This window comes from Emys orbicularis, chromosome 4 (assembly GCF_028017835.1).
Source record: "Emys orbicularis isolate rEmyOrb1 chromosome 4, rEmyOrb1.hap1, whole genome shotgun sequence".
Lineage (NCBI taxonomy): Eukaryota > Metazoa > Chordata > Testudines > Emydidae > Emys > Emys orbicularis.
Window position 1 is genome coordinate 132,026,727 of NC_088686.1, and position 25,538 is coordinate 132,052,264.

Here is a 25,538-nt window from a genome sequence, read left to right on the forward strand (position 1 = left end):
GCAGCACTAGCTACTCCTCCGCCCCAGCCCACTGCTCCGTGTGCAGAGCCCCACCCAGCTCGGCAGCATTGTATCTCATGCGCCGGGCAAAAGCGCTGGGACTCCCACCACTCACTTGTCCAGTCGCTGATGTTCCCTGCGAACGTCTGGTAGGGCCCAGCCGCGGAGGCCACCTCCAGCAAATACTTGTGTCCTGGAGCCAGGCCTGAGAAGGTGAACTTGTGGGCATCCTTCCCCACAGATGCATTAGCTGCCACCGTGCCCGCTCGAGCGTGGTACAGGGTCAGCGTGTAGCCATCTCGCTCCCCGGCGGCTGCTCCCCAGGACGCGCTCAGCCTGTCGGGGCGCCCCTGGTTTGTCAGGTACACATTAGGGGGTGCCAAAGGGTCTGGGGAAACACCAGGAGAGACCATGAAAGCCGCATGCACTAGCAGGGGTTTGTCAGCCACCCAGGCCTGCCTCTGTTATCATTAGCTAAATGCACCTGGCTTTAACTACCTTCTTCACTCATGTCCCGCCGGGGGAGGGTGGGTGACACGTTCCCAGTTCAGGTATAGGGCAGAGGATTCCCATTTCCTTTCCCCCACCAGCCCAGGTGCTATTGATTTTGAGTTCGGGTCCGTGCAGCGATCCCTGTGGAGACAGGATGCGGCCACGTCCCATGGGGGACGTGCACAGGCAGCCCTGACCCTTCCCAGATGTGTATGTGCCAATGGGGAAGAGTTTACAGCGGCTCCCAGCTGTCTCAGTGCAGCGATAGACTGCACCTTTCAGCACCACCCTGTGTAGAGATCCCCAGGAAAAGATTGTGCCCCACTTACAACCCCCCACACCCCTTTCGCAGCAGGGCATACTCTGCTGCAGCCTTTCTCAGGATGCAACATGATCCCCCCCCCCCCCACACACACACACACACACTGCTTGGGAGGCAGCTCCAGTCCATCTCTGCCCACGCCCCACGTGCTCCCAGACAGCAGTAATGGGTGTCCTGCAAGCTGGGAGCTCAGCCCAAGAGGGTTTAACACAGCTGTACTGGGGAGCGTGCCGTGGGGTTCACTCCCCCTTACCCCCTGTTCTATTAGATCTGGCCAGGTGTAGCCCAGGGCATCTGCTGATTGAGCTTCAGTGTCAAACTGATGCCAAACTGGCAGCAAAATCCCCCGTGAGCCTCCCGCACCAAGAAATCAGCTACATGCCCGGCTCTGAGCGCAGGCGCCAATGCCACCTCGCACAAGCCCAAAGAGCTGCGCCTACTGGATCCAGGGACCTGCTGCGACTTAGCCTTCAAATCACAGCTCAACATGGCCGAAGCGCAAGGCCCCAAGACCAGGGCTATGTAATGGCAGGCGACAGCGCGGTCCCTAAGGCAGAGCAGAGAGCGGAAATGGGCCAGGGGGAGGGCACAGATGGCACCCCCTGGCAGAAGGGACTCAGGATGCAGCAGGCTGACAGGGACAAGGGGAGCTGATTGTGTGTGTCTGTCAGCAGGTGTAGTTCTGTTAATGGTTTGGGGTCTCAAGCTGCTTTTTAGAGGATTATGGGTAAAATGTTCATAAACACCCAGGGGGCTTAGGAGCCTAAGACCCAGTGACTCTTCCTGAGTCTTGGGCCCCTCAGGCACATCTGACCCTAAATCTCTCCCGCTCCCCTCTCAGTGCATTTGGAAATGGCCACAGTTCTATTAGCAAGGGCCAGATCCTTCCCAGTGCGGCCTGCGGGTCAACTCAAAGATTGGCCAAACGGGCATCAGGGGTCTCACGACCATTGTGTCTCAAGGAATCCCAGTTAGATTAGTTCAGTTTATACATATAAAGATGCTTTTCTCTAACGACCAGCCCGTCACACTCAGCCTGGGAGCTGAGAGTCAAGCCGGCCTCTTTCCTCCATGCACATCATCCTCAGAAACTCGGACACAGGTGAGGAGAGTTATAGGTGTAACCTGTGACTGAGACATATCCTGTATACTCATCAACTGGCTCCTGGTTACTGGGGAGGAGGCATGAGATGGAAAGAACCCAGCTTGACTCTCAGATCCCAGGCTGAGTGGGCAGGGCTGGCTGTTAGGGGAAAACAAAAACCATTTGCTTGTGAAACTGAGTGGATTTGATACAGAAATCAGTGAAAGACAATAACCCCAGGGCTCATTTTACAGAATCGATTTCCAGAGTAGACACAGGTTCGATCCGTCATGGCCACTAAGTATGAGGTCATACCCCAATCCTCCAACGGGGTGGGTCTCGGCTTACTCATCCTGAATTCACTGAGCAGATGGCCCCTGGTTCTAGGTTCACCTCTGGCTCCCACATAGCTGCGGAGCCAAAGTGCATATGGTTCTGGTGACACGTCACAGGATCCAGAGGGAACTGGGAACTCACTGATCAATGCCAGAGACCATCTCTGGGATTCACAGCTGGGAAGGGCGGACCAGTTCTGCTTGGCTCCCAGGGCTGTGAACTCACAGATGCTTTGCTTACAGCTGCTGGGGAACCCGTCTAAGGCTCGGATTGGCTCACTATGAAAATCCCGCTACTCACATGTCCAGTCGCTGACGTTCCCCGCAGACATCCCGTAGGGCCCAGCTGTGGAAGCCAGCTCCAGCAGGTACTGGCTTCCTGGGGTCAGGTTCACAAAGGTGAAATTGTGGGTGTCTTTCCCAACAGAGACGCTCGCTGCCACGGCACACGATCCTGCGTGGTACAGGGTCAGCGTGTAGCCGTCCCGGCCCCCTGCCGCAGCTCCCCAGGATGCGGTCAGCCTGTCGGGGTGCCCCTGATTCATCAGGGACATGTTAGGGGGTGCCAGAGGATCTGAGGAAACATCAGATCTTATATCACAAACGGGGCAGAGCGAATGGGATCCTCAGCATGACAGACAGTGCACTGCGTGGTATGTGTGTCCTGAGGGTAAGGGGGGGCCTTGCTGTCACACATCCCTCCCCCCACTGACACACTTCCCTGCACTCCTCCATCTGCACCCCATGCAGTGCTGCTACTTTGCCATCTGCTCCTGTTGTGACAGCCTGTGACCCACGAACTTCTGAACGCCACCTGGCAAGAGGGTTACAGGAATCTCCTGATTCTGGTCTGTACATTCTGGTTCCCCAAAGACTGTCAGGTGAAGTTTGAAATGAAAGCCGGTGTCACTCTGCTCACCACCATCACTGTGAAAGGTCAGCACAGATGCTATGTGAGGAGTTATGTATACGTTGGAAATCTATATCAAGGGATTAGTCACCAGCAAAGGAGGAAACCAGGCTGAGAAGTGTCTCTCCCTCTCTGTCGCAATGTGAATCAAGCACCCTAAGCTAACACAGCAGACACCCATTTACATACAAAGTCAACTGTTAAACGAAGAGCTGTGAAATCACCAGGAAAGGAGTACGGGGGGGGGGGGGGGTGTTCTCCTGTCTGGGAGCAAAGACAATGAACAGGGCAGCGGGTATTTCTAGAAGGCAAAGATAACACCCGGGCAACCTTCACTGAAGAACAGAAAGGACAGCGCTTTTCACTTCCTGAATGCAGATCTCGCAGTCCTGGCTGGAAAGGCGGGAGAGAACTTTGGGTGAGCTAAAACGGCGACAGACTGGAGGTTACCTTGGTAGTTAAGTTTAGTCTCTAGAAAGTGTGTTCTGATTTTGTTTGATATGCAGCCACTCATTTCCAATATCCTCATTCACTAGCCCTTGAACCTTTAGTCTCTGTACACACTAAAGCTTAGCATGTGTGTGAGCAGGCAGGTGTCCATGTGTGCACGTCTGCATAAGTGGACGTGTGTGAGCGTGTGCACATCCACGTGTGCATCCATCTGTGTGATCGTGCACACGGGCACGTCAGTGCGGGCACGTTCTGTCCATGTGCACGCACCTATGTGAGAGTGCATCTCTCTGTGTCCTTGGGCATGTGGCTGTGTATATCCGGTGCGTGTCTGTGTGAGTGTGTATGTGTGTGCACACCGGTGTGCACACGCTTTTCCCCATGGGAACGGGGCAGTGTGCAGGGGAGGGTAGCCCACCTCCCCTTAGCCCAGGGGTGGGAAAACTTTTTGGCCCGAGGGCCACATCTGGGTATGGAAATTGTATGGAGGGCCATGAATGCTCACAAAATTGGGGTTGGGGTGCAGGAGGGGGTGAAGGCTCTGGCAGGGGGTGTGGGCTCTGGGGTGGGGCTGGGGATGAGGGATTTGGGGTGTAGGAGGGTGCTCCAGGCTGGGACCGAGGGGTTCGGAGGGTGGGAGGGGGATCAGGGCTGGGGTGAGAAAGGGGCTCAGGGGTGCAGGCTTCGGGCAGCGCTTACCTCAAGCAGCTCCTGGAAACAGTGGCATGTCCCCACTCTGACTCCTACGCGGAGGCGTGGCCAGACGGCTCTGCGCGCCGCCCCATCCACAGGCGCCACCCCTGCAGTTCCCATTGGCTGCAGTTCCTGTGCACTGGCGGCGCTTGGGGTGGGGGCAAGCGCGCGGAGCCCCCTGGCTGCCCCTAAACGTAGGAGCCGGAGGGGGGACACACCGCTGCTTCCGGAAGCTGTGCAGAGCCACAGCACATGCACGCAGAGCGGCCCCAGACCCTGCTCCCCGGCTGGAGCTCGAGGGCCGGATTACATCTGCTCGCGGGCCGGATGTGGCCCGTGGGCCATAGTTTGCCCACCCCTGCCTTAGCCACTGATGTCACCGGCTTGCATCTGAGCACCTGCCAGCACTCAGCAGCGTCCCAGATGCTGTTCTGCGCTTGCAAGGGCCTCCTGCTCCATTTGCAAGCAGCGCCCCCTTGATGCGCCCCCCCCTTTACAACCCCAGCACTCACAGGTCCAGTCGCTGACATTGGTTGCGGCCGCCCTGTAGGGCCCGGCGATGGAGACCACCTCCAGCGAGTGCCTGTATCCTGGGGCCAGCTCTGCGAAGGTGAAATTGTGGGCGTCCTCCCCAGCGACGGCCCTGGCTGCCACCGCACCCGATCCCGCGTGGTACAGGGTCAGCACATAGCCCTCGCGGCCCCCGGCGGCTGCTCCCCAGGACGCGCTCAGCCTGTCGGGGTGCCCCTGGTTTGCCACACGCACGGCCAGAGGGGCCAGAGGGCCTGGGGGTGAAACCAAACACTTCAGGGTACGGCGCCTGCAACTGTGGACCTCCCAGCCCAGCCTCATAGCTAGGACCTGCCGGGGGAGAGCCGGGCACGTCCGAGCTGGGCTGGGGCCCCTGATCTGCCCCACCGGGCTCTGTTGGGGCTGGAGGGAAGATGCCGATGGCCTCGGCTCTGTCACAGAACCGCCTCGCCACCACTGGGGCTTCTGAACCAGCCTCGACTGGGACTCCCCCACCTCCCCCTGCCCTGCCCCAGCCTTTCTCTTGGATTCCCCGGGCCCATGAGATCTGGCCACGTTCCCAGCAGAGGCTGCTCGAGCTGGATGTAGTGGGAGGATGTGAGTGAAGGGTGTTGCGGGGGGGAGGGGGGCAGGGAAAATCCAGCTGGCTGGGATCAGAACGGTCCCTGCTTTGGGGTGGGATGATCTGCAAGGACCTAAAGGGCTTGCCTATCCCCCACACAACTCCAGTCCCGATCCAAGGCATCGGGAGCCCACAGCCCGGAGCATGGGGTGCAGGCAGGGAAGGCAGGCTGCCCCCGAGACCTCTCTGGGATGTTGGGCATGATCCCAGTGTCCAGGCACAGTGCAGGAGGGGAGCAGGGACAGAGCTGTAGGACTGGTAGAGCAGCTCCTGTGCCCTGCCCTGCCAGAATCCAGGGAGAAGGCCTTAGGAAAACACTGGCAATACATTTACTGTTCCCAATGGCTGACCCCTTCGTGGAGGTGCCCCCCAGTACCAGGCAGGATTGGGTGGCGTCCCCCAGGTCCCAACTGCTCATGGGCAGATGGAGTGGAAGTGGCACCCGGGACTGGACGCCATGCAGGACACAACTCTGGGAGGAGATGGGTCTCCCCAAGCCAAGGCTGTGACGGGAGAGCCAAGTGGCCCCTGGCAACAGGGAGGGACACTCACGTGTCCAGTGGGTGAGGTTGGGGGTGCTGGAGTGGTAAGGCCCTGCCGCGGTGCTCACTCCCACGCTGTAGCGGGTGCCCGGGATCAGGCTCTGGAAGGTGTGGTTCCTAGCGCCCCAGGGGAGCAAGGTGTGGCCAACGTGCCTGCCGGAGGAGGCGTCGTACAGATCCACGGTGTAGCCCTCTCCTCCCCCGTCTGCCCCCGTCCAGGAGACCTGCAGGGCGGAGGCAGAGGGGCTGGCCAGGGTGAGGTTGGCAGGGGCCAGAGGGTCTGGAAAAGAAGGGGAGACACAGTCAGCCTCCGCTGGCAGAAGCAATCACAGCTTCTGTCCCACCTGCCCTTGCCAGGGGCACAGCCTGCCCCAGCAGGAGCCTCCTCTCATCCAGCAGGTGGGGGCGCTACCAAGCACTGGTCTCCAGCTTGCATCTCCCGAGAGCAGCTCGCAACACAGACACCAGGGACCAAGCTGGCCACACGGCAGCTCCAAGGGGGGTACTGGTCCATGTAGCACAGAGGGCAGCACCCCTGGGACCTGCAGCCGGGTAAGGGAGGAGGTGTGGGGGTCAGGGACTGGCCCCCAGGGATGGCAGGGTCAGAGTGGGGCCTGGCACCCGAAGGCCAAAGGCAGGGATGCTGCAGTGGGGCTGGGCAGAGTGGGGCTGTTCCCCAGGGGCGGCAGGGGAAGAGGGGTCCCTAGCAGTGAAGGATCAGAATGGGGGAGAGGGAGCCAGGCTCTGAGCAGGGCAGAGGGGGGCGTAGGGTCAGAGCTGGGGGGTTGATCCTGGGCCCGTCACACTCACACGTCCATTGGGTGACGTTGACAGAAGAGGATTCGTAGGGACCTTTCACAGCAGTGACTTGTGCAGTGAATCTGCTGCCCGCTGCCAAGCGAGTCCAGGTGATGTTCTGAGCGTTGGGTCCCAGGGACTGAGCTGTCTCTATGCCCCAGGGCACCAGGCTGTACAGAATAACCCGGTAGTGGTCCCTGCCCCCAGGGGGTTCGTCCCAGGCAGCATGCAGCACCGAGGAGCTGCCTGAGTTGGTGAGGCTCACGTTGGCAGGAGCAGCTGGAACTGCAGGGCAAAGGCAGAGAGGGAGGAGTCAGGGCAAGAGGGAGCCACAAGGGAAGGGAAAATCCCACCACTCGCGTGCAGCCACCTCTGAGGAGGAGCCTGACACTCCTGCAACAGCCCACAGCAACAGCTCGGGACGTGATGAAGGATCCTGTGCAGTTGAAAGGGCAGGGGGACGAAGGCAGACAGCAATTGTTCCTGTAGAAATCTGGCCAGGAGATCAGCTTTTTATACATGGTGCCAAAGCATGGCACCTCTGGCAGGACAACACCTCCAGCCCTGCACGGGGGCACCCCCCTCTCTAACACCATCACCTCTCCAGTGCTCCTGGCTGTTCTCCCCTCTGAGCCAGACTGAGACCCTGCGAACGCACAGCCCGGCGGCAAGCAGGGCGCTCACCTGTGCAGCCGGTGACATTCTGGGGGTCGGAGCTGTAGGGTCCGGCAAGAGCGGAGATTCCAACGTGGTAACAAGATCCCGGTGCCAGCCCCGCCAGGGAGACGTTGGTGCTGTCCTTCCCCGCATTCACGCGTCTCCCGGCTGTCAGGGAGTCCTCTTCATACACGCTGACCAGGTAGCCGTCTCTCTGTCCTGCAGGGGCCTCCCAGCGCACTGCCAGAGCGGAGGTGCTGCCCCCGTTGGTCACGGCTGGGGACAGCGGCGTCAGAGGGGCTAGCAGGGAAAAAGTGTGTCATGGGGCCCACAGGGCAAACACGGCACGTGCCCCGTGTCCTTAGAGCAAGGGTAGGAGAGCCAGCGCCCCAGGCACTTCACATCCAGACTAAGGCACGGTGGGTGCTTGAGATCTCAGCTCCTCACCCCGTTCCCGTTCCATGCGGCTGCACGGCGATGGTGACAGCCGAGGGTAATAGCACGTGTCTGACGGGGGTGAGGGCCAGAGGGCCCCATTCTCTGACTCCTTCCTGGGCAGCAAGGGCCTGGGGCTAGGGCAGAACGGCACTCCTCCCCCGGCCAAGACCCCCTTTCCCCCCGGGCCGTGCCCCTGCAGCCAGGTACCTGCTAGTGCCATCCTCCCCAAGGGGAGCGCTAAGAATCAGAGGGGTCGAGTCTGCTGAGCCCAGCCGCAAAAGTAAAGGGGACTCGGGGGGCACTTCCCTGACCTAAACCAGCCCACCAGCAGGGGTTTGGTTTGGATCAGAGGCCTGGCTGAGATCCCCGGGATTCTGCCCAGCGTTGATATGGATGAGCAGGTCAGTCTTGGGGGATCTGTACCCCAAAGCAGTGCCCTGTGGAAGCCCCGGTGTGGCGGCCGTCCTCTGGGCTGATGCAGGGGGTCTGAACCAGGGACCTCCAGAGCTAAGAGCAGGAGCTGCTACAGCTTGAGCGGAACGCTCTATGGCCCAGGCCTGTAACAGACTCACACCCGTGTGGCTCAATGGAGAGGGGGGCCCTTTAACACAGCAGGCGGATACACCCACACCACCAGGCCCATGCTATACCTGTGTAGCCGATGGCTGTCTGTGAGGAGGTGCGGTGGGGTCCGGCCTGAGAGACGACCTCCACCCGGTACCGCGCCCCGGGCACCAGGCCGTCCAAGTCGACGTGAGCAGCTCCACGCCGTACGGAAACGTTCCTGATGATGGACAGAGATTCATCTGCGTAGAGCTGCACCCAATGATCTCCCGCCCCGCCCAACTCCATCCAGCCCACATGCAGCTCCCGGGGGCTTGGCCCGCGTGTCACACTCATGTTGGCCAGCGACACAGGGTCTGGGGAGGGGAAACAAAGGCAGGAAGATGCGTTAGACAGGGGGAAAGAAGAAAAACTGCCGTAGCTCATGGGGGTGCTGGGAGCCTGAATTCATCTGTATGATAGGTGCCCAGATATATGGTGATGGGCACCACAGAACCCAGGACCTTCCTATCTGCAGCACAAATCACTTGGGCAAAAGGAGAAGCTCCATTAATTGGCAGCAGCAATAGCAGGCTGTTATCTAGCCGGCCAGTGCGTTACCCAAGCCATTTGGGACACAGTTCTGAGGTGCCCTGTGTACTTCCAGCGCTACACATGAGGCTGGCATTGCCACTGAGGGCAGACAACTCTCAGCCCAGCATCCCCGCAATGAGAGCAACGGGCAGACACAGCTGGCCCCGGAAGCTGCCTCTCCTCCTCTTACATCTTCTCCGCTCCTTTCGTGCCCGTTACAGCGCGAGCCCCCGTGTCCAAGCTAGGACCCCAGAGCCCTCCCCATCTAGTGTCCCATCCCCAGCCATTGGAGATATCTGCTGCTAGTGGTCGTATCATTGCAAATGCTGGAAGCAGAGACCAAGGGGATGTCTTCACCACAGTCCGGAGGTGTAACCACAGCCTGTGCAGATGTACCCAGCTAGCTTGGACACTGATAGCAGTGACGCCATGGCAGTGCAGGCTACCTGCTCTGGAACATACCCAGTGCAATAGAATGCTAAAGTGTATTGCACTGTTCAGCCATTGCATGTAAAATGTAGTGTAAAATACCTTATTTAAAGCTTACCTCAGCAGGCAGAGCATTAAAACATCTTATAATGAACCTATTTGGTATAGAAGCAAGCTCTGTAGCCAGTCCATATCTGATACAGAAGCATGACATGGTGCCAAGAGTAAACTAAGAGCAAAAAGAGAAGGAAAACAGCAACAAAGGTTGCAGGATATCATCAACATGCCACTCTTCAATGCTCCAGAGAACTGCAACTTTCACAAACCTTCCCAATGGACAGACTGGAAGCAGTATTTTGCAAGATTTCAAATTGCAAACAAGCTGCACAAACAAACTGGAGATATACAGGTATCTGCTTTAATTGCTTCTATGGGGAAGCAGGCAGAGCATATCTTTAAATCCTTTGATTTTACTAAAGACAGTCACAAAGATGATTATGACAAGGTTCTGGCTATGTTTGATGCATACTTTATACCTCAGAGAAACATGGTTTATGGAAGAGCATGTTTTCACCAAAGAATTCAAGAAACAGGAAAATGTTGACTGTTTTATAAGAGCTCTGCATACATTGGCTGAAAACTGATTTGTGGAATGCAAAACATGAAAATATCTTTTCTAGCGAAACTGACAAACTTGAAAGTCCTGAAACCAGCTTAGAAACTGTAAACAGACACTTGAGTGTTAAAAGTCATTATCATAAAATCCCTGAGGCAAGGTGAGAGAACTCCCAGGCTAAGAGGGACAAATTCCAGCCTACATGCACAAGGTGTGGGAAAAAATCATATCCCAAGAGATGATGCATGTCCAGCCAGAGGCACACGGTGTAATAAATGCATTAAATATGGACATTTTGCAGCTGTTTGCTGCATCAAAGCAGTCAGGGAGTTGACTCATATTGCAGACAATCAAAAGCCATTGTTTCTGTGATCTATCACTTGTGATGACATAGAACCTGCCTGGAGAGTGAAACTGAATATTCTCAGCAAGACTATTGACTTTAAAACTGACTCAGCAACTGATGTCATAGTCATATCTCAGAGGGTACTTACAACCATCTTCAACCCCTCCCAGAGCTGAAGTCACCTGACACAGCTCTCACTAGCCCTGGTTGTATTCTGAACTGCATGGGCTAGTTCACCACAGAAACAACTTACAAAGACAAAAGCTGTGCATTCAGATTGTATGTGACCAAAGGACCACAGACCAACAGCCTTCTCAGCCGCAGCGTGACACCATGATGGGCCTAATGAGAAAGGTAGAAGAACTCAATGGAATATTTGGTGATACTGGACTTTTGAGAGGAAATCCAGTACAAATAACCTTACGAGACAATACTGAACCATATAGTGTACGTACACCTCACAGCATTCCTATCCCATTACTTCATAGAGTGGAAACTGAGTTAAAGAGAATGGAGCGGATTGGCATAATTGAGAAAATCTCTGAGCCAGCAGCATGGTATGCCTCAGTGGTACTGGTTATAAAGAAAAATGGAAAAATATCAATCTGTGTGGATCTTAAAAGACTTAATGAAGCAGTTGTGAGAGAAACAATCTATCCGCCCAACACTGGCTGACTTCCTCCCCAAAGTGAAAGGAGCAACAGTATTCTCCAAGCTGGATGCCTCAAGCGGATTCTGGCAAATTCCTTTAGCCAAAGAAAGTGCTAAAATGACTACATTTATCACACCATTGGATGGTTTTGCTTTCAAAGATCACCTTTTGGGATTGCCAGTGCCCCATACAATTTTCAAAAGAAACATGGCCGAACTGTTAACGAACTCAAACGGAGTTGTAGTTTTCATGGACGATATTCTGATATATGGATCTTTGATGGAAGAACAACAAAACCCTCAATGAAGTCCTAAGCCTAATCAGTCAGTCTGGACTGCCTACCCCAAATCGTGACATTGTGAATACTGTAAATGGTAGGAATTTACGAATGTAGAACGTAAAGGGGGAGATGTAATGGAATGCTAAACTGTGTTATACTGTTCAGTATATGCTGTTATACTGTGTGTAAAATATCTTATTTAAAGCTAACCTCAGCCATAGCGGGCAGAGCATTAAAGGATTTTATGCTGAACACATCTGGCGTTTATAAGCAAGCTCGTAGCCAGTCCACATCTGGTACAGGAACATGACACCAGCCCATGCTGCCGCAGCTTCACTGCTATTGTTATTAGTGCCAACTAGATCAAAGCTACGTCTACATATGCTTCACCACACCTCTGATTGCAGCGTGGACAGACCCAGAGTCTCCAGTACTGCAGGCGATGCCAGGATCCCACACCATGCAGGAGACCATCCCCACAGGCCGCAGCCCGTACTCACACGTCCACGCCGTGGCAGATGGCGCCGAGGCTCTGTAGGGTCCCGCCAGGGCCGTCACCTCCACGGAGTACTGGATCCCGGGGAGAAGCCCCAGGAAAGTGAAGTTCTGAGTGTCTGGCCCCACTGAAATGTTCTGTTGCATCAAGAGCTCCTTGCTGTAGAGGTGGATGAGGAACCGGTCTCTGTCCCCGGAAGCGCTGTGCCAGGCAGCAGAGAGACCCAGGGGGTGTCTTTTACTGGTCAGTGTCACGCCAGATGGGGCCAAAGGGTCTGAAAGAAAGAGGTGGGTAAGTGGCTAGTAGCTGCCATGCCATGGATGCAGGGGAATGAGATGCAGAGAGTGGGACGGGGGCCCAGGATCTGGAGCTGGGGCTCGTGAGGGAGAAAGGCTGGGCTGGGCTGGGCAGGGCTGGGCTGGAGGTTTTGACACAGGCTTGCCGGGGCAGGAGATGTGGGTTCTATTCCCATCTCTGTCATGGTGCGAGCCGATCAGCCAGCCTTGGTGTGCCTCCATCTGTAAAATGGGTATAATACCTCCCTCGCTCACAGGGGTGCTGGGAGGCTGAACATGATGCTAGGGAAGTGCCCAGATATTCTGGTGATGGGCACCATAGAAAAGTCCACTAATAAAATAAGTTTGTATTAACTGCAGTCCTAAAAGGTCACAGTGTAGGTAGGGGACTGGGATTCCAGCTGCATTTATCTCAGATAATCTGCCCAGCCAGACCCCACAAATAGCCAGCCTTCTGCTAAGCACCAACCAGGGCCAGCTTTAGGCTGATTCTCCCCATTCCCCGGAATTGGGCCCAGCGCCTTTTAAATTTTTTAATTCCGGGTCTTCGGCGGCATTTCGGCTGCGGGGGGTCCTTCAGTGCCGCGGAAGACCCGGAGTGGGCCCCTCGCCGCCGAAGTGCCACCGAAGACCCGGACCGCTGCCAGGTATTCGAATCGGGCCCCGCAGGTCCTAAAGTCAGCCCTGGCACCAACGATCAGCCGGCGGGATCAAGCAACCTTGCGCCGCGTACGAGCAACATCACTGCACGGAGCAGCGTTCTCACGCCTGAAGTTGGTGCCCACCTTGCTGCTTTTAAAATGTTTGCCAGCAAGAGTTAGGAGTTCCTGTAAGCCCAAATGGAATTCCTTCCATGGAGAGCACAGCCTACAGGTGGGAAGCCAGAAACACCTCCATGTGCGCGGAGACGGGGCAGAACTACCGGATCTCAATGCTCGGGTGAAACAGACACATATGATGGGAGGGATCTCCGGGGCGTCAAGCTCGTGTGTAGACGAAAGTTGCACATATGTCCACACAGAGTACCATGGGACCTACAGAAACTTGGACTGGGCATAGGGGTGGAACTAAACCAGAGCTAGACTCCAGGCCCCATTTGATTCTGCCGGGCACCCTGGGTGCCGCTTAAACCTGTGCAAAGTGAGTGTCGAATGCTGGGCATCCCGAGGGATTGGCACTCATTTTGCACAAATGGGCAGGACACACAAGGGCCCTGGAGGGGAGAATCAGGCCCATTTGGGGCTATCTTTAGTCTTGGTTTAACTCCACCCATTGCACCAGAGTCTCATCTGCTTATACCAAGGCTGAACTGGGCCCTCAGAATCCTCCTGGCTAGCCACCTCCATTCTCACATCTCTGACCAGCCAGCCAACCATCTTCACGGCTCCAGCATTCCCAAAGCGCTCCTCGCTACACTGTTGTATCTAGACCCCCCGGCTGTCACTGTTTCACTGTTCTCCATTCCTCTGGAGCCTAAACTGCCCACGCTACAGCTGGCTCAGGAGACAGGCAGGTGTGGGAGAGTAGCCCCCACTCACATGTCCAGTCTGTGGCCGTCCGCACAGGCGATCTGTAAGGTCCAGCCATGGCAGCCATCTCCAGGGTGTACTGATGCCCGGGGCTCAGCCCCTGGAAGGTGACGTTGGTGCAGCTCTCCCCCACTGTCACGTTCCTGAGCCACGCCTGCGACCTGGCTTCGAGGAGGACACCGCTGTAATTCACGCTGCCGGCAGCAGCTCCTTTCCAGGAGGCGCGCAAGGAGGTGCTTTGTCCCTGGTTGCTGAGGCTCAGCTCTTCCACGGGCAAAGGATCTAGGGGAGAAAAGGGACTGGAGTTGAAGCCGGGCAATGGATTGGGAGCAGACGGCTAAAGCCTCCCGTGGTCCCAGACTTGCCTGGCCTGGAACAACCTCCCCTGTGACCATTACTGCTACAGTGGGGTCCACAGCCACAGGGAAGAATCCTGCCCCATATTCTCAGGGCAAACAAACCTCAGCCATCAGGCCCCCTGCTGAGGGTCTAGAATCACAGAATATCAGGGTTGGAAGGGACCTCAGGAGGTCATCTAGTCCAACCCCCTGCTCAAAGCAGAACCAATCCCCAGACCGATTTTTACCCCAGTTCCCTAAATGGCCCCCTCAAGGACTGAACTCACAACCCTGGGTTTAGCAGGCCAATGCTCAAACCACTAAGCTATCCATCCACATTAGTGGGTCACCTGCCGATCCTCCACTCAGAGCCAGCAGGGCATTTTGGGGAGTTTAGCTTCCCAATGACGTGCCAAGTGCTGGTTCCTGCGGGAGGCGGGATAACGGACTGATGGTCTGAGCTAGTGTGGCAAGAGGTGGGAGGCTGGCTGGCTGGGCTGACAGCCTGAACTGGTGTGAAGGGGGTGGGCACTGGACTCAGTCTAGACCTCTGGCCCAATCTAAGACAAGAGGTAGGTGGATAACGGACCAGGTGGACATGTGGCCCAATCAGATGCAGCAGAGGGGAGGTAGTTTAGTAAACGGGCCTACGGCCTGATGCAGTATGGCAGGGGACTGGGCTAGACAGACCTATGCTCTGATCGGGTGGGCTAGTCCAGACGCTGGACAGGACTGACCCATGGGTTCCATGTGTCACTAAACCCCATGGTCCTTCTGATCCTTCTGCTGTTCTAGTCAGTGAGGTCACAAAGGATGCACCTGTGATGTCACAAGCACTGATCTGTGACATCACCAGGATGAGCAGCTAAGAAGCCCACTGGGAAACACTGGGAACTCATGCCCCTGGCTCCATCTCCATCCCTGTCAGCCCCCTTGGCGGGCACCGGTGACACTTACATGTCCAGTTGGTGATGCGCAGGGGTGGGGAGGCGTAAGGCCCAGCTACCGTGCTGATCACAAAGGCGTAGTGGGTCCCTGGGCTCAGCCCCTCATAGGTGAGGTTGGTGACACCTCCCACCTCAGAGCTATTCTTCACCAGTGCAGGGGGCTCCAGGGAGTACAACGCCACCACGTACCCAGCTCCAGCCACCTCCTTCCAACGGGCATGCAGGGTGGAGGTGCTCCCCTGGCTGGAGAGGCTCACGCCAGGTGGCGCTAGTGGCTCTGCAAAGCAGAAAGAGCCCCGTGTGGTCAGTACACTCACAACCACGCTGCACGGGGGCACCTAGGGGCCCCTCCCCATGCAGCACCCAAGCAGCTGCTCCACGCATGGAATCGTAGGCACAGCCATATGGAATTCTGGGGGCAGCTGGTGGCATCACTCTGATGCCCTGTCACTCACTTAAAGGGACTTCAGCTCTGTGGGGAGAGGCAGGACTGACAGCCTTTTGCTAGCCACAGAGCCAGGGTGACCCCAACAGGGAAGCTCTGTCTTCGTGGCCCATTCAGGGTGAGGGTTGTGCTGTGCAAAGCCTGGCACTCCATCGCCGTCGGGCACCACGCTCCAGGCCAGGCCCCAGGCTCTGGTTTCTGGTGACAGCAGGTAGCATGCTCACAAAGCTTGCCAATCCTGAGCACCAACCACGTGATCAATGGCCAGGTGACCTTGTGTCAGGCCAGCTGATATACCAGAACTCCTCTGTCAGAATGATCCTTATTCATCACAGTCCCCCAAGAGTGACCCCGGTGCCAACAGCATGCCCAGCCAGGCAGCCCTGCCCTCCCTCCTCTAGGACTTTCCAGTGCCATTGCCCACCCCAGAGCCACTCATGGGCCAGGCTTACCCACTGGGACCTCTAACGGCCCAGCCCATCAGAAGCAAGGGGTTGTCCTGGCCTCCCTGCCCCTTCAGTGCCTTCGGGTCCCGAGCACGGGCTCGCTGCTTACGTGTCCAGGCGGCGGCACTCGGAGAAGGTGCCCTGTGCAGCCCAGCCACGGCTGTCACTCGCAGTGAGTACTGGTTCCCAGGGCTCAGCCCGTGGAAGCTGACGTGAGCGCTGTCTCCTCCCACAGACACGTTCCTGGCCAGGGCTCTGCTCTCTCCCTGATGCAAGGTCACCAAATAATAGTCCCTCTCTCCAGCGGGCGGGGTCCAGCGAGCCTGCAATGAGCCAGCCTCCCCAGTGATGCTCAGGGTCAGGTTGACTGGGCTCAGGGGGTCTGGGAGGAAGGAGAACACGGGGTGGAGGGTCAGTGCCCAGCAGCTCAAACATCTCCTAAAAAGAACCCCCAGGCACACGCTGCCCCCAGACAGCCTCATCCACTCGCCCAGGGCAGAAGCCGTCTCCTTTTCAGGGAGAAGTCAGTGACTGCGCTGGCTAGAGCAGGCAGTGCCAGCCTCCCCCATGCAGCCTTGCCCCATATCTCTATCCTGCCCTCCCCAGTTCTGTCCCAAAGGGAGTTCCCCCAGAAGAGACAGAAGCATGAATTAGAGATGTAGGAGATGGAGAAGACTGAGATCAGCTAACCCTTCCCTCTTACACAGGCCAGAGGAGAACTGCTCCTTACATCATGTTACACCAGACTCGGTTTACCTGTCCCAAGTAATGGCACCTGCACCCCTCCCCCTTGGGAGACAAGCCCACAGCCTCATAGAGCTCTTCGTCAGGACACCATTCTGGATAGTCAGCCTAAATTCTCCCCGGCTTCATCTCATCCTGTTCCTGCTACTGTTTCATTCTTTGATTCGGGACCTGTCCTTGAGACTAACTCCCAGTTTGGAACAGACCCTTGGAATGTTTTGGCACCACATAACATTTTGTTAATCTCTAGGCAGCAGCTGCATCCGAGAATGAGTCTAGTCAGAGACGCTCTATGGCAGAAAGCAGGCAGCTGGTGAGATGCACAGCTTCCAAAAGTAACTGCACCACAGTTAACAAGAAGCATCTCTCCAAGATGTAGCTACCTGGATAGTTAGTTGAAAAGAGGGTGCAGGAATATCTGTAATCTCACAAATCAGGAGTGGGGCACCAAAAATCATAGGATCGCCCTAAAAAAAACAACCATGGGATGTTTTCAAATGATCCATTCTCGCTCTCCCTCTCTCCATTATCTGACCTGAACATCAAGGGTTCACGGTCTCAGGCTCTGCTCCCCAATCATGAGGAGTGGAAACTGACTCTTTTTAAAAACAGAATCTGAGAGTCTAACGTCATCACCTGACTCCAGGAGCCAGGGCTTTCAGAAAAAGCACCATCGCGGGAGCTGGCCACGCTGCCCCCTGGCTCCTGAGCTGTCCTGCTCCACAGTGACGGGCCATGGCATAAGGCAGATGCTGCATCACCAGGGGTCTAAATTAGCTGTTACCACTCAAGAAAGAGATCTTGGAGTCATTGTGGATAGTTCGCTGAAAACATCCACTCAATGTGCAGCAGCAGTAAAAAAAGTGAACAGAATATTGGGCATCATTAAGAAAGGGATAGATAATAAGACAGAAAATATCATATTGCCGCTATATAAATCCATGGTACACCCACATCTTGAATACCGCGTGCAGATGTGGTCGCCCCATCTCAGAAAAGATATATTGAATTGGAAAAGGTTCAGAAAAGGGCAACAAAACTGATTAGGGGTATGGAACAGCTTCTGTATGAGGAGAGATTAATAAGACTGGGACTTTTCAGCTTGGAAAAGAGATGACTAAGGGGAGATATGATTGAGGTCTATAAAATCATGACTGGTGTGGAGAAAGTAGATAAGGAAGTGTTATTTACTCCTTCTCATAACACACGAACCAGGGATCACCAAATGAAATTAATAGGCAGCAGGTTTAAAACAAACAAAAGGAAGTATTTTTTCACACAACGCACAGTCAGACTGTGGAACTCCTTGCCAGAGGATGTTGTGAAGGCCAAGACTATAACAGGGTTCAAAAAAGAACTAGATACGTTCATGGAGGATAGGTCCATCAATGGCTATTAGCCAGGATGGGCAGGGATGGTGGCCCTAGCCTCTGTTTGCCAGAAGCTGGGAATGGTCGACAGGAGAGAGATCATTTGATGATTCCCTGTTCTGTTCATTCCCTCTGGGGCACCTGGCATTGGCCACTGTCAGAAGACAGGACACTGGGCTAGATGGACATTTGGTCTGACCCAGTATGGCCGCTCCTATGTTCTTATGCCCCCTCCCCTGTCCCCGGAGAGCCGTACTCACATGTCCAGGCGGTGGCGTTGGGCCCCACTGCCCAGTACGGCCCAGCAGCGGCGCTCACTCCCAGATGGTACGGGGTGCCAGGGCTGAGGTGCTGGAAGGTGTAATTGGAGAGGCCCCTCTTGGCTGATACTGTCCTGGTCACCGTGCGGGAGAGCAGGTTGTGGAGGGTTAAGTGCAGCCAGGCAGCTCCTTCGGCACCGCTCCAGGAGGCAAAGAGGCTGGTGCTGGAGCCCAGGCTCTGGAGTGTCAGCGCTGCTGGGGTGGTGGGTGCTGAGGACACAGACAGGAGCTGGGGAGGTGTGTGGCTGGCAGTGCCCAGCCTGCCATGGGTACGAGGTGCGTGGGTGGGGAGGTTGATCATTTTACAGGGTGGAGATAGAGGGCCTGCCTGGCACCAGGTTCCAGCGCTGGTGGGACAGCCGGGCAGTAACCAGAGAAGCCCAAGGGGGACTGAGTGGCTCCCAGCTAGGCCTCCCCCAGCACGCCGGGCAAAGGATTGGGATGGCCTGGCCACGGCTCCCTATGGGAGACTCCTGAATGCCCTCAAGAGAGTCACTGGGCTCCTCTCGCTGAGATGTGGCCAGAGCGGGATGCTGGGGGCCAAGAGGTAGCCTGGCAGAGCTGACAGGAGCTGTTACAGACTGCCCCAAGCAGATCTCACACCTGAGTGCTGGGCGGAGCATGCTGAATGCCTGAGGGCTCCGGCACCCAGCCCTGCTGACATCCTCGCTGCTGTGGGACTCGCTGCGTCTGTGCTAGAGACAGCCATGCAGACAGCCTCCTGTCCCACCGGCCCTGGGGCACTGCCGATGCTGCTCTCCTCCTGTTTCCTTCCCAGCTGAGAGCAGCCCCTCGTTGCACCAGGACAGACTGTGTCCTCTGTGCAACCCTGGTGTTAGGGCACGTGCCAGCCCGAGGCTGGGCTGCCCCAGGTGAGGGGAGGGTTAAGCAGGAGCAGCTGGGCACAGTCCAAGTTGGATTCTCTTGCTTCATAGGAAAGAGCCGTCTTGGGGTGCCGGGACCAGTGGGAAGGGACAGGCCTGGACGCTGAACCAGCTCCATAGCTCAGAGTAGCTAGGGCCCTTCTGCCAGCCCCCCCCCAGGCCCAAGGCTGCTGGAGAGAGGGAGGAGGGCACAGCAGCCAGTCTGGGCCAGGCAAGGGGGCAGCTGTGAATGGTCTTGGGGCTGGGCGGGGCAGTTTAGGTGCAGGTATCGCTTGCTCTTCGCACCACGGGGATGAGCACCTCACGGTAAATAGAAATAAACCCACCCAGCGCCGGGATGGGAACAGAGGTGAGCAGGCTAATCTACTCTCTAGGCCTCAACCACCAGTCAGGGGCGCCCCCCTCCCATTCACATACATACAATGGGGGTGGACCAAACCTCCCCGCCCAATGCCCAGGTTACACGCAGGCCAGTCTCACTCCCCACAGCCCCAGTTCACACAGATAACGGGCCTGGCTAAAGCTGGCTGCTGGCCCAGCTCCCACAGACCCAGGAGAGCCCGTCCCCACCAGGGCACAGCCATGCCGTCGTCACTGGCAAATAGCCCCACTCTGGTTCGCGGCTGCAGACCACCCGCTCTGCTTACCCGTCCACTGATGGGTACTGGTGCTGGCCTGCCTCACTCCAGCCAGCGTGCTGATCCTCAGGGCGTACTCGCTGCCAGCCAGCAGCCCATCGAACAGGAAGGTGGAGACGGCTCCGGGGACAGACTCGTTCCTCACGGCCCCCTGGGAGTCGAGGTGGTAGAGAACAAGCCGGTAGCCGTCCTTCTGGCCGGGGGCGTCCGTCCAGGAGGCTCGCAGGGCCGAGGGGCTCCCGTCGCTGCTCAGACTCACGTTGTGTACGGGAGCAGGGCCTGTGCCAAACACAACACAGACAGCATCTCCTGATAGCCACAGTGTGCCTGCCACACAGCCATGGTGTGAGACTGACCAGGCGCCCACAGAGCGTGGAGAAGGTCCTTGTCAGATCCCCCCACATGCTGGATCCATCTAGCTAGACTCCTTGCCAGAGCCACCTGGCCGAACCCCACCGCCAGATCTCTCGACCAGAGCACCCTCCCAGCTGGACCCCCTGAGCAGATCACCCCTTTGTCAGCCCAGCTCCGCCACCACTCTGTCCCTGGGAAACACTTTGGCAGGGATTTCCGTGTGCCCATACCAGGGACCCAATGGGATCTAATGGGATCTGCCCTAGAGTCAAATTCTGGGAATTCACTGGGAAAACGGGGGCTTGGAGCGGTCTCCCTCTGAATCCGCCGGGTGCCAGTTCTGCAGAGTGACCTTCCCGCGAAGGTCATCCTGTTAAGTTTGACCATAAATAGCCCCCAGCCGCCCTCCTGTCAATCCACAGCCCTGGGAGTCCAGTGCCTGCCCTGCTTCCCCATCCTCATCCCTCTGTCACTTTCCTTTCACCCCTCATTGCTCCGCTCCCCTCCTCAGCACCTTTCCCCACCAATCCCCCCAGCCCCGAATCTCCATGTTTCCCTTCCCCGCCACCAGACTGAAAGAGCGGGGGGTGGGGTGGGGCTGCAGCGCAGAGCAGTGCTGGTGCCACCATCCACGCCATGCCCCTGGTTCTCCCAAACACTGAAGGAGCCGGGGGGGGGGGGGGGGGGAGATGCAGGTACAGCAGGACACCCTGCCCTGGGTCTGGATCGCCTTCCTCTGCAAGGTTGAATGCCAGGCTGATTTAGAAAGAAGCCAGCAAGGGGTTCATGTTTCCATCCAGAGGTCCCAGCTCTGGCCGGAGCCCCCACCTGGCTGCCATCGGCTGGTCTCTGGAGCCCTGGGGGGAGTGTGAGCTGGTGCTGGTTAAGTGCCAAGGAGGCAGGAAAAGGGACTAACCCCGGAGGGGGTGGGAGACTAATGGGAGGACAGGCCGTGCTTCATCCTGCGTCCCCTTCTCCTCTGCCATGCAGGACTTTTCCTGTCCTCTGCCCTTTGCAAGCTCTGGACAAGGGCTCCTCCCATACAAGGGCCAGTTGCAATCACAGCCCCTGGTTTGGGGGTAACATGAGACCTGCTCTCTCAGTGCCCCCCTCGGGGCTCACATCACTCCAACCTGGGGCAGGGGAGGGTGATAGCAGCGGGGAACGTAGGGAGCCCTTACTTGTCTGGCCGCTGACTCTCTGGCTGGAGGCCTCCGCGCAGGCCAGAGCAGCAGTGACTTCGATGCTGTAGCCTGCCCCGGGGACAAGCCCCTGGAACTGGAAGCTGGTAGCGTTGGGTCCAGCCGATCCGTTCTGCAGCAGCACGTCCGGCTCCAGCGTATAGATTGCCAGGGTGTAGCCCAGGGCACCCCCGTCCGGCTCATCCCACGACAGGAAGAGGGAGTCAGGGCGGCCCTGGTTGCCGACGCTCACGTTCAGGAGGCTCCCTGCAGAATCAACGCCAGCTCCATTTTTAATTTGGTTTTGGTTTTTTTGGTCGAGTCTGCGACCCCTTGAGACTCTCCTCCCCCCGCACACTTTAAGCACTGCCCCCACCGGCCTGGGTCTCACCTTCTCCCAGCTCTGCGGGGCCTAGAGCCTCGCCCAGCGGGAGGGAATGGTCATTCCCACCGCAACGCAGGCTGCACCTCGGCTCGCTCAGGCAAAACTGCACGATTGCTCCGATAGTTACTAACAGGGCAATGCCTATGACCCACAGTAAGGAGTTCTGAGACCATCCAGCAGAGGGTGGTGGTGACATCTACACTACTCCATTCATTATGATACTTACTTCCTAGCGCAGGGGTGGGCAAACATTTTGGCCTGAGGGCCACATCTGGGTATAGAAATTGTATAGCAGGCTCCGGCTGGGGGTGCAGGCTCTGGGGTGGGGTTGGGGGTGCAGGAGGGTGCTTCAGGCTGGGACCGAAGGGTTCGGAGGGTGGGAGGGGGATCAGGGCTGGGGCAGGAGGTTGGGGTGCAGGAAGGGGTCAGGGATGTAGGCTCCGGGCAGCGCTTACCTCAAGCAGCTCCCAGAAGCAGCAGCATGTTCTCCCTCCGGCTCCTACATGGTGGCACGGCCAGGTGGCTCTGCGCACTGCCCTGTCCACGGGCACCGACCCTGCAGCTCCCATTGGCCGTGGTTCCTAGCCAATGGGAGCTGTGGGGGCGGCACTTGGGGCGGGGGCAGTGTGCAGAGCCCCTTGGCTGCCCCTACGCATAGGAGCTGGAGGAGGGACATGCCACTGCTTCTGGGAGCTGCATGGAGCAGGGCAAGCCCCCGACCCCGCTCCCCGGCGGGAGCTCGAGGGCCAGATTAAAACGTCTGGAGGGCTGGATGTGGCCCCCGGGCCGTAGTTTGCCCACCCCTCTCCTAGCAGTACTGTGAGCCTTAAGCAAGGCCTATAAAGAGCTACAGAGACGCTCCCTGAGCTAGCCCAGCTCACAGCCCAGCCCCAGCGGAGGAGAACTCCCTGCTGCTCACCTCTCTCACCAGGCACCGCTTTGGCTCCTGCATGCCCCTCGGAGGTGGTCCGGTTACAACCCTCGCCCTGTGGGATTGGATTCGGTGTGAGTGAGACCTGTGAGGTGGCTCAGACACAGTCTATCAGGAGGAGGTTTCTGATCCCTTTTTTAACGAGGGCAGGAGAGCGGATGGCTGGAAGTTTAAGCTAGACAAATTCAGGCTAGAACCAAGGTGCAGATTTTTAATAAGTAGGTGAATTAGCCATTGGAGCCGATTACCTAGGATGCAACGGATTCTCCATCACCTGGAGTACGTCTACACTGCAATCAGACACCCACGGCTGGCCTGAGTCAGCTGACTTGGGCTTGGGCCATGGGGCTGTTTAATTGCTGTGTAGATGCTTAGCCTTGGGCTGGAGCCGGGGCTCTGGAACTCTCCCTGCTCACAGGTCCCAGCATCACTATGGCGACAGCCCGGGGTATCTGGCAAGCAGAGATAAGGGCTCCCTCTATGGCACTGCTGGGTCTGGGGGCGCAGTCACAGCAGGCTTGTCCCCGTCGCCGTTCGGCAGCGCAGCCGGGACCTAGACTGCCCCATGCAAAGCCCTGGGCTGGCCAGGCCTTTCGCCCAGGCTCTGGGGCCCCAAGGGGGGAGTCCCCCTGGTCTGGAGGGGGCTGGAGTGCCCGGGCACAGCAGGATCTGCAGCGTAGATGGGGCTGCCGAGATCCCAGACGCCACGGGAGGAGGATGAGCGGGGAGGCAGCCGAAGCTGGTTACCTTGGTCTCTGCCCCAGAACCCCTTCCCCGTTAGTGACTCCCAACACGCCCACTCCCTTTGAAGCAAATCCCCTCCTCCCTCCCATGGTAGGTGCAGGGCTGACAGCCTGGAGACTCGTCCCTCCCGCACCCTGGCCCTGCAGGGCCAAACTCTGCTCTGGCATAAGCAAGGACAGCTCCACCGAGGGCAATGGATTTACACCAGGGCTGACTTTGGCTGGGACGGAGGGGGTCTCACCTCTAGGGACGAGAGGGGAGTTCACCCTGCACGGCTTCCCCCGACCTTGGCCTCTCCCAGCAGGGGTGCAAGGCAGTCAGTGCCCTAGGACCAGGACTAAGGATACCCCACAGCCACTGCCAAGCTGGGCCAGACGGGAGCAGGAGCCGTGATGGCAGCAGCCCTTGTTCCCAGCCTCACTGAATGACCCCTGTCCAAGCCACTGGTCCCCGGCAACCAAAAATCAGGCCAGCCGGCTCCTGTCTGCCCCCTACCTCCGCGCCTACCATCAAGGTGCCGGCACTGCAGCTGGGGGGCTGTCCATAAATTACCCGAGGCACTAGAGAGTCTGCGGGTCTTTCATTTTGCATGTTTGTTTCGGTGTCACAAGGGGGGCAGGTCTTGAAAATCACCCCCAAAATGTGTTACGTAATTATGGACAGCCCCCAGGGACGGCTGGGCTGGAGGTGCTGGGAAAAGAGGCAGATGTGGGGGAGGGTGCAAACTGAGCAGCCTGAGAAGCTTGGAGCACCCAGCGCCCCCCAACAGCAGTGCCGGGTGTTCAGCCCCTCTTGGGAGCACCCCCCACCCCCTGGATCAGAGACACTGACTCCTTCTGTGCTAAGGGAAGTGGCTCTGCTCGGTCCCATGCCCCCAGCAGGCAGCAGAGAACTGATCATCTCTCTGGAGTCTCTTCCCTCTTGGTTCCCCTGCCTGCCTCATCCCTGGACCATGGGGAGGTGTTTGTGTGTATGGGGGGTGGGGTGCACACACACACATCCTGCAAACAGCCGATTCCCCAAGCGAAGTCGTGGCAACAACAACCAGCTCTGATTGCAGGGGCGAGAGGGCACCGAGGGGGAGAGGAGGAGGAAGGAGCCAGCCTGTGGCTGCAAACCTTGCTAATGCGCTGCAGCTGTGCAGCTGGAACGGCAGCCCGCAAGAATGCTGTCATTCCCCAGCGGGGCAGGGGCAGGCGAGCCCTGAAACCTGAAGCTAGCGTCCTTTGCGAAGAAACAGGGGGTGCAAGAGACACAGGCTTACCTTGGCCAGGGTCCCCAGGAGCCAGGACGCCCACAGCAGGGGCAGCAGCAGCTGTGGCTTCATCGGGAGCAAGGTGGGCTGGGGAGAAAAGGAACAGAAAGTTTGGTCCCCTCTTGGGTGCAGTTGTCCCCGGCCAGCTCCGTTCCCCGTGGCAGCTCCGGCCTGCGTCCCCACATGGTATCCGAGCTCACACGGGACGGGATGACATCAGTGGGGCTACAGGCTTGGCGCCAGCCTGCTCAGGGCAAACTCCAGCCAGCTGTGCGTGGGCGGGGGCCGTGTGTGCCTGCCGGAGGTGAGAGAGCTGAGGGGGGATTTTGTGTGTGTGTGTGTGTGTGTCAGAGAGAGAGAGAGAGATCTCCAGTGCCTGTGCTCCTGTCTGTGTGTGTAAGTGTATGTGTGTGTGAGAGAGAGATCTTCAGTGCATGAGTTTCGTGTGTGTTCGTTCCCCTGGGTGTTTGTATCCTGTCTACAAGAGTCTGCCTCTAATGTTCCTCTGCGCGTCTGTGTGTGTTCCTATGGATGTGTGTGTGTGTCCCTTGCCTACGTGGGTCTGTTTTGCAGTGTGCTGGGCTGTGCCTCGGTGGGGGGGTGTACCTCCGGGCGGGTGTGTGCCTCTGGGTGAGCTCTGTGGCCAGAGCTCCGGGACCTGTTCCAGCTGGGAGAAGGAGTCCTGTGAAGTTGCAGGAGCTGGTGCAGCGACGGGAGGGGATTGTCCGGGGCTCCCAGCTGGAGAGGAATGTACCCTGGGAGCATCCCGAGCAGCCCCCCCCCCCCCCCCCACACACACATACCTCCCCGAAGGGAAGGCGGGTCGAAGCCTGAGGCCAGCTGTGCCTGTGGTGTACAGGTCTGTCTTGGGCTGACACAGCACGTTTGGCTCCAGGCTGGC

General features: G+C 57.6%; 1 protein-coding gene across 1 annotated transcript in view; it reads right to left on the reverse strand.

Annotated features, from left to right (window-relative positions):
• LOC135878571 (receptor-type tyrosine-protein phosphatase V-like) overlaps positions 1–24,709 on the reverse strand; it is a 48,554-nt gene extending 23,845 nt beyond the window's left edge. Inside the window, exons 1-16 of the mRNA XM_065404275.1 lie at positions 24,647–24,709; positions 22,627–22,693; positions 21,323–21,589; positions 19,797–20,066; positions 18,206–18,475; positions 15,941–16,213; positions 14,951–15,217; positions 13,665–13,937; positions 11,835–12,104; positions 8,525–8,794; positions 7,464–7,736; positions 6,792–7,064; positions 5,992–6,261; positions 4,799–5,071; positions 2,535–2,807; positions 116–388 (exon numbers count right to left, since the gene is read on the reverse strand). Of these exons, the coding sequence (XP_065260347.1) occupies positions 116–388; positions 2,535–2,807; positions 4,799–5,071; positions 5,992–6,261; positions 6,792–7,064; positions 7,464–7,736; positions 8,525–8,794; positions 11,835–12,104; positions 13,665–13,937; positions 14,951–15,217; positions 15,941–16,213; positions 18,206–18,475; positions 19,797–20,066; positions 21,323–21,589; positions 22,627–22,693; positions 24,647–24,709 (3,925 nt within the window). The remainder of the gene's footprint in view (positions 1–115; positions 389–2,534; positions 2,808–4,798; positions 5,072–5,991; positions 6,262–6,791; positions 7,065–7,463; positions 7,737–8,524; positions 8,795–11,834; positions 12,105–13,664; positions 13,938–14,950; positions 15,218–15,940; positions 16,214–18,205; positions 18,476–19,796; positions 20,067–21,322; positions 21,590–22,626; positions 22,694–24,646) is intronic.
• Positions 24,710–25,538: the final 829 nt, after the last annotated feature.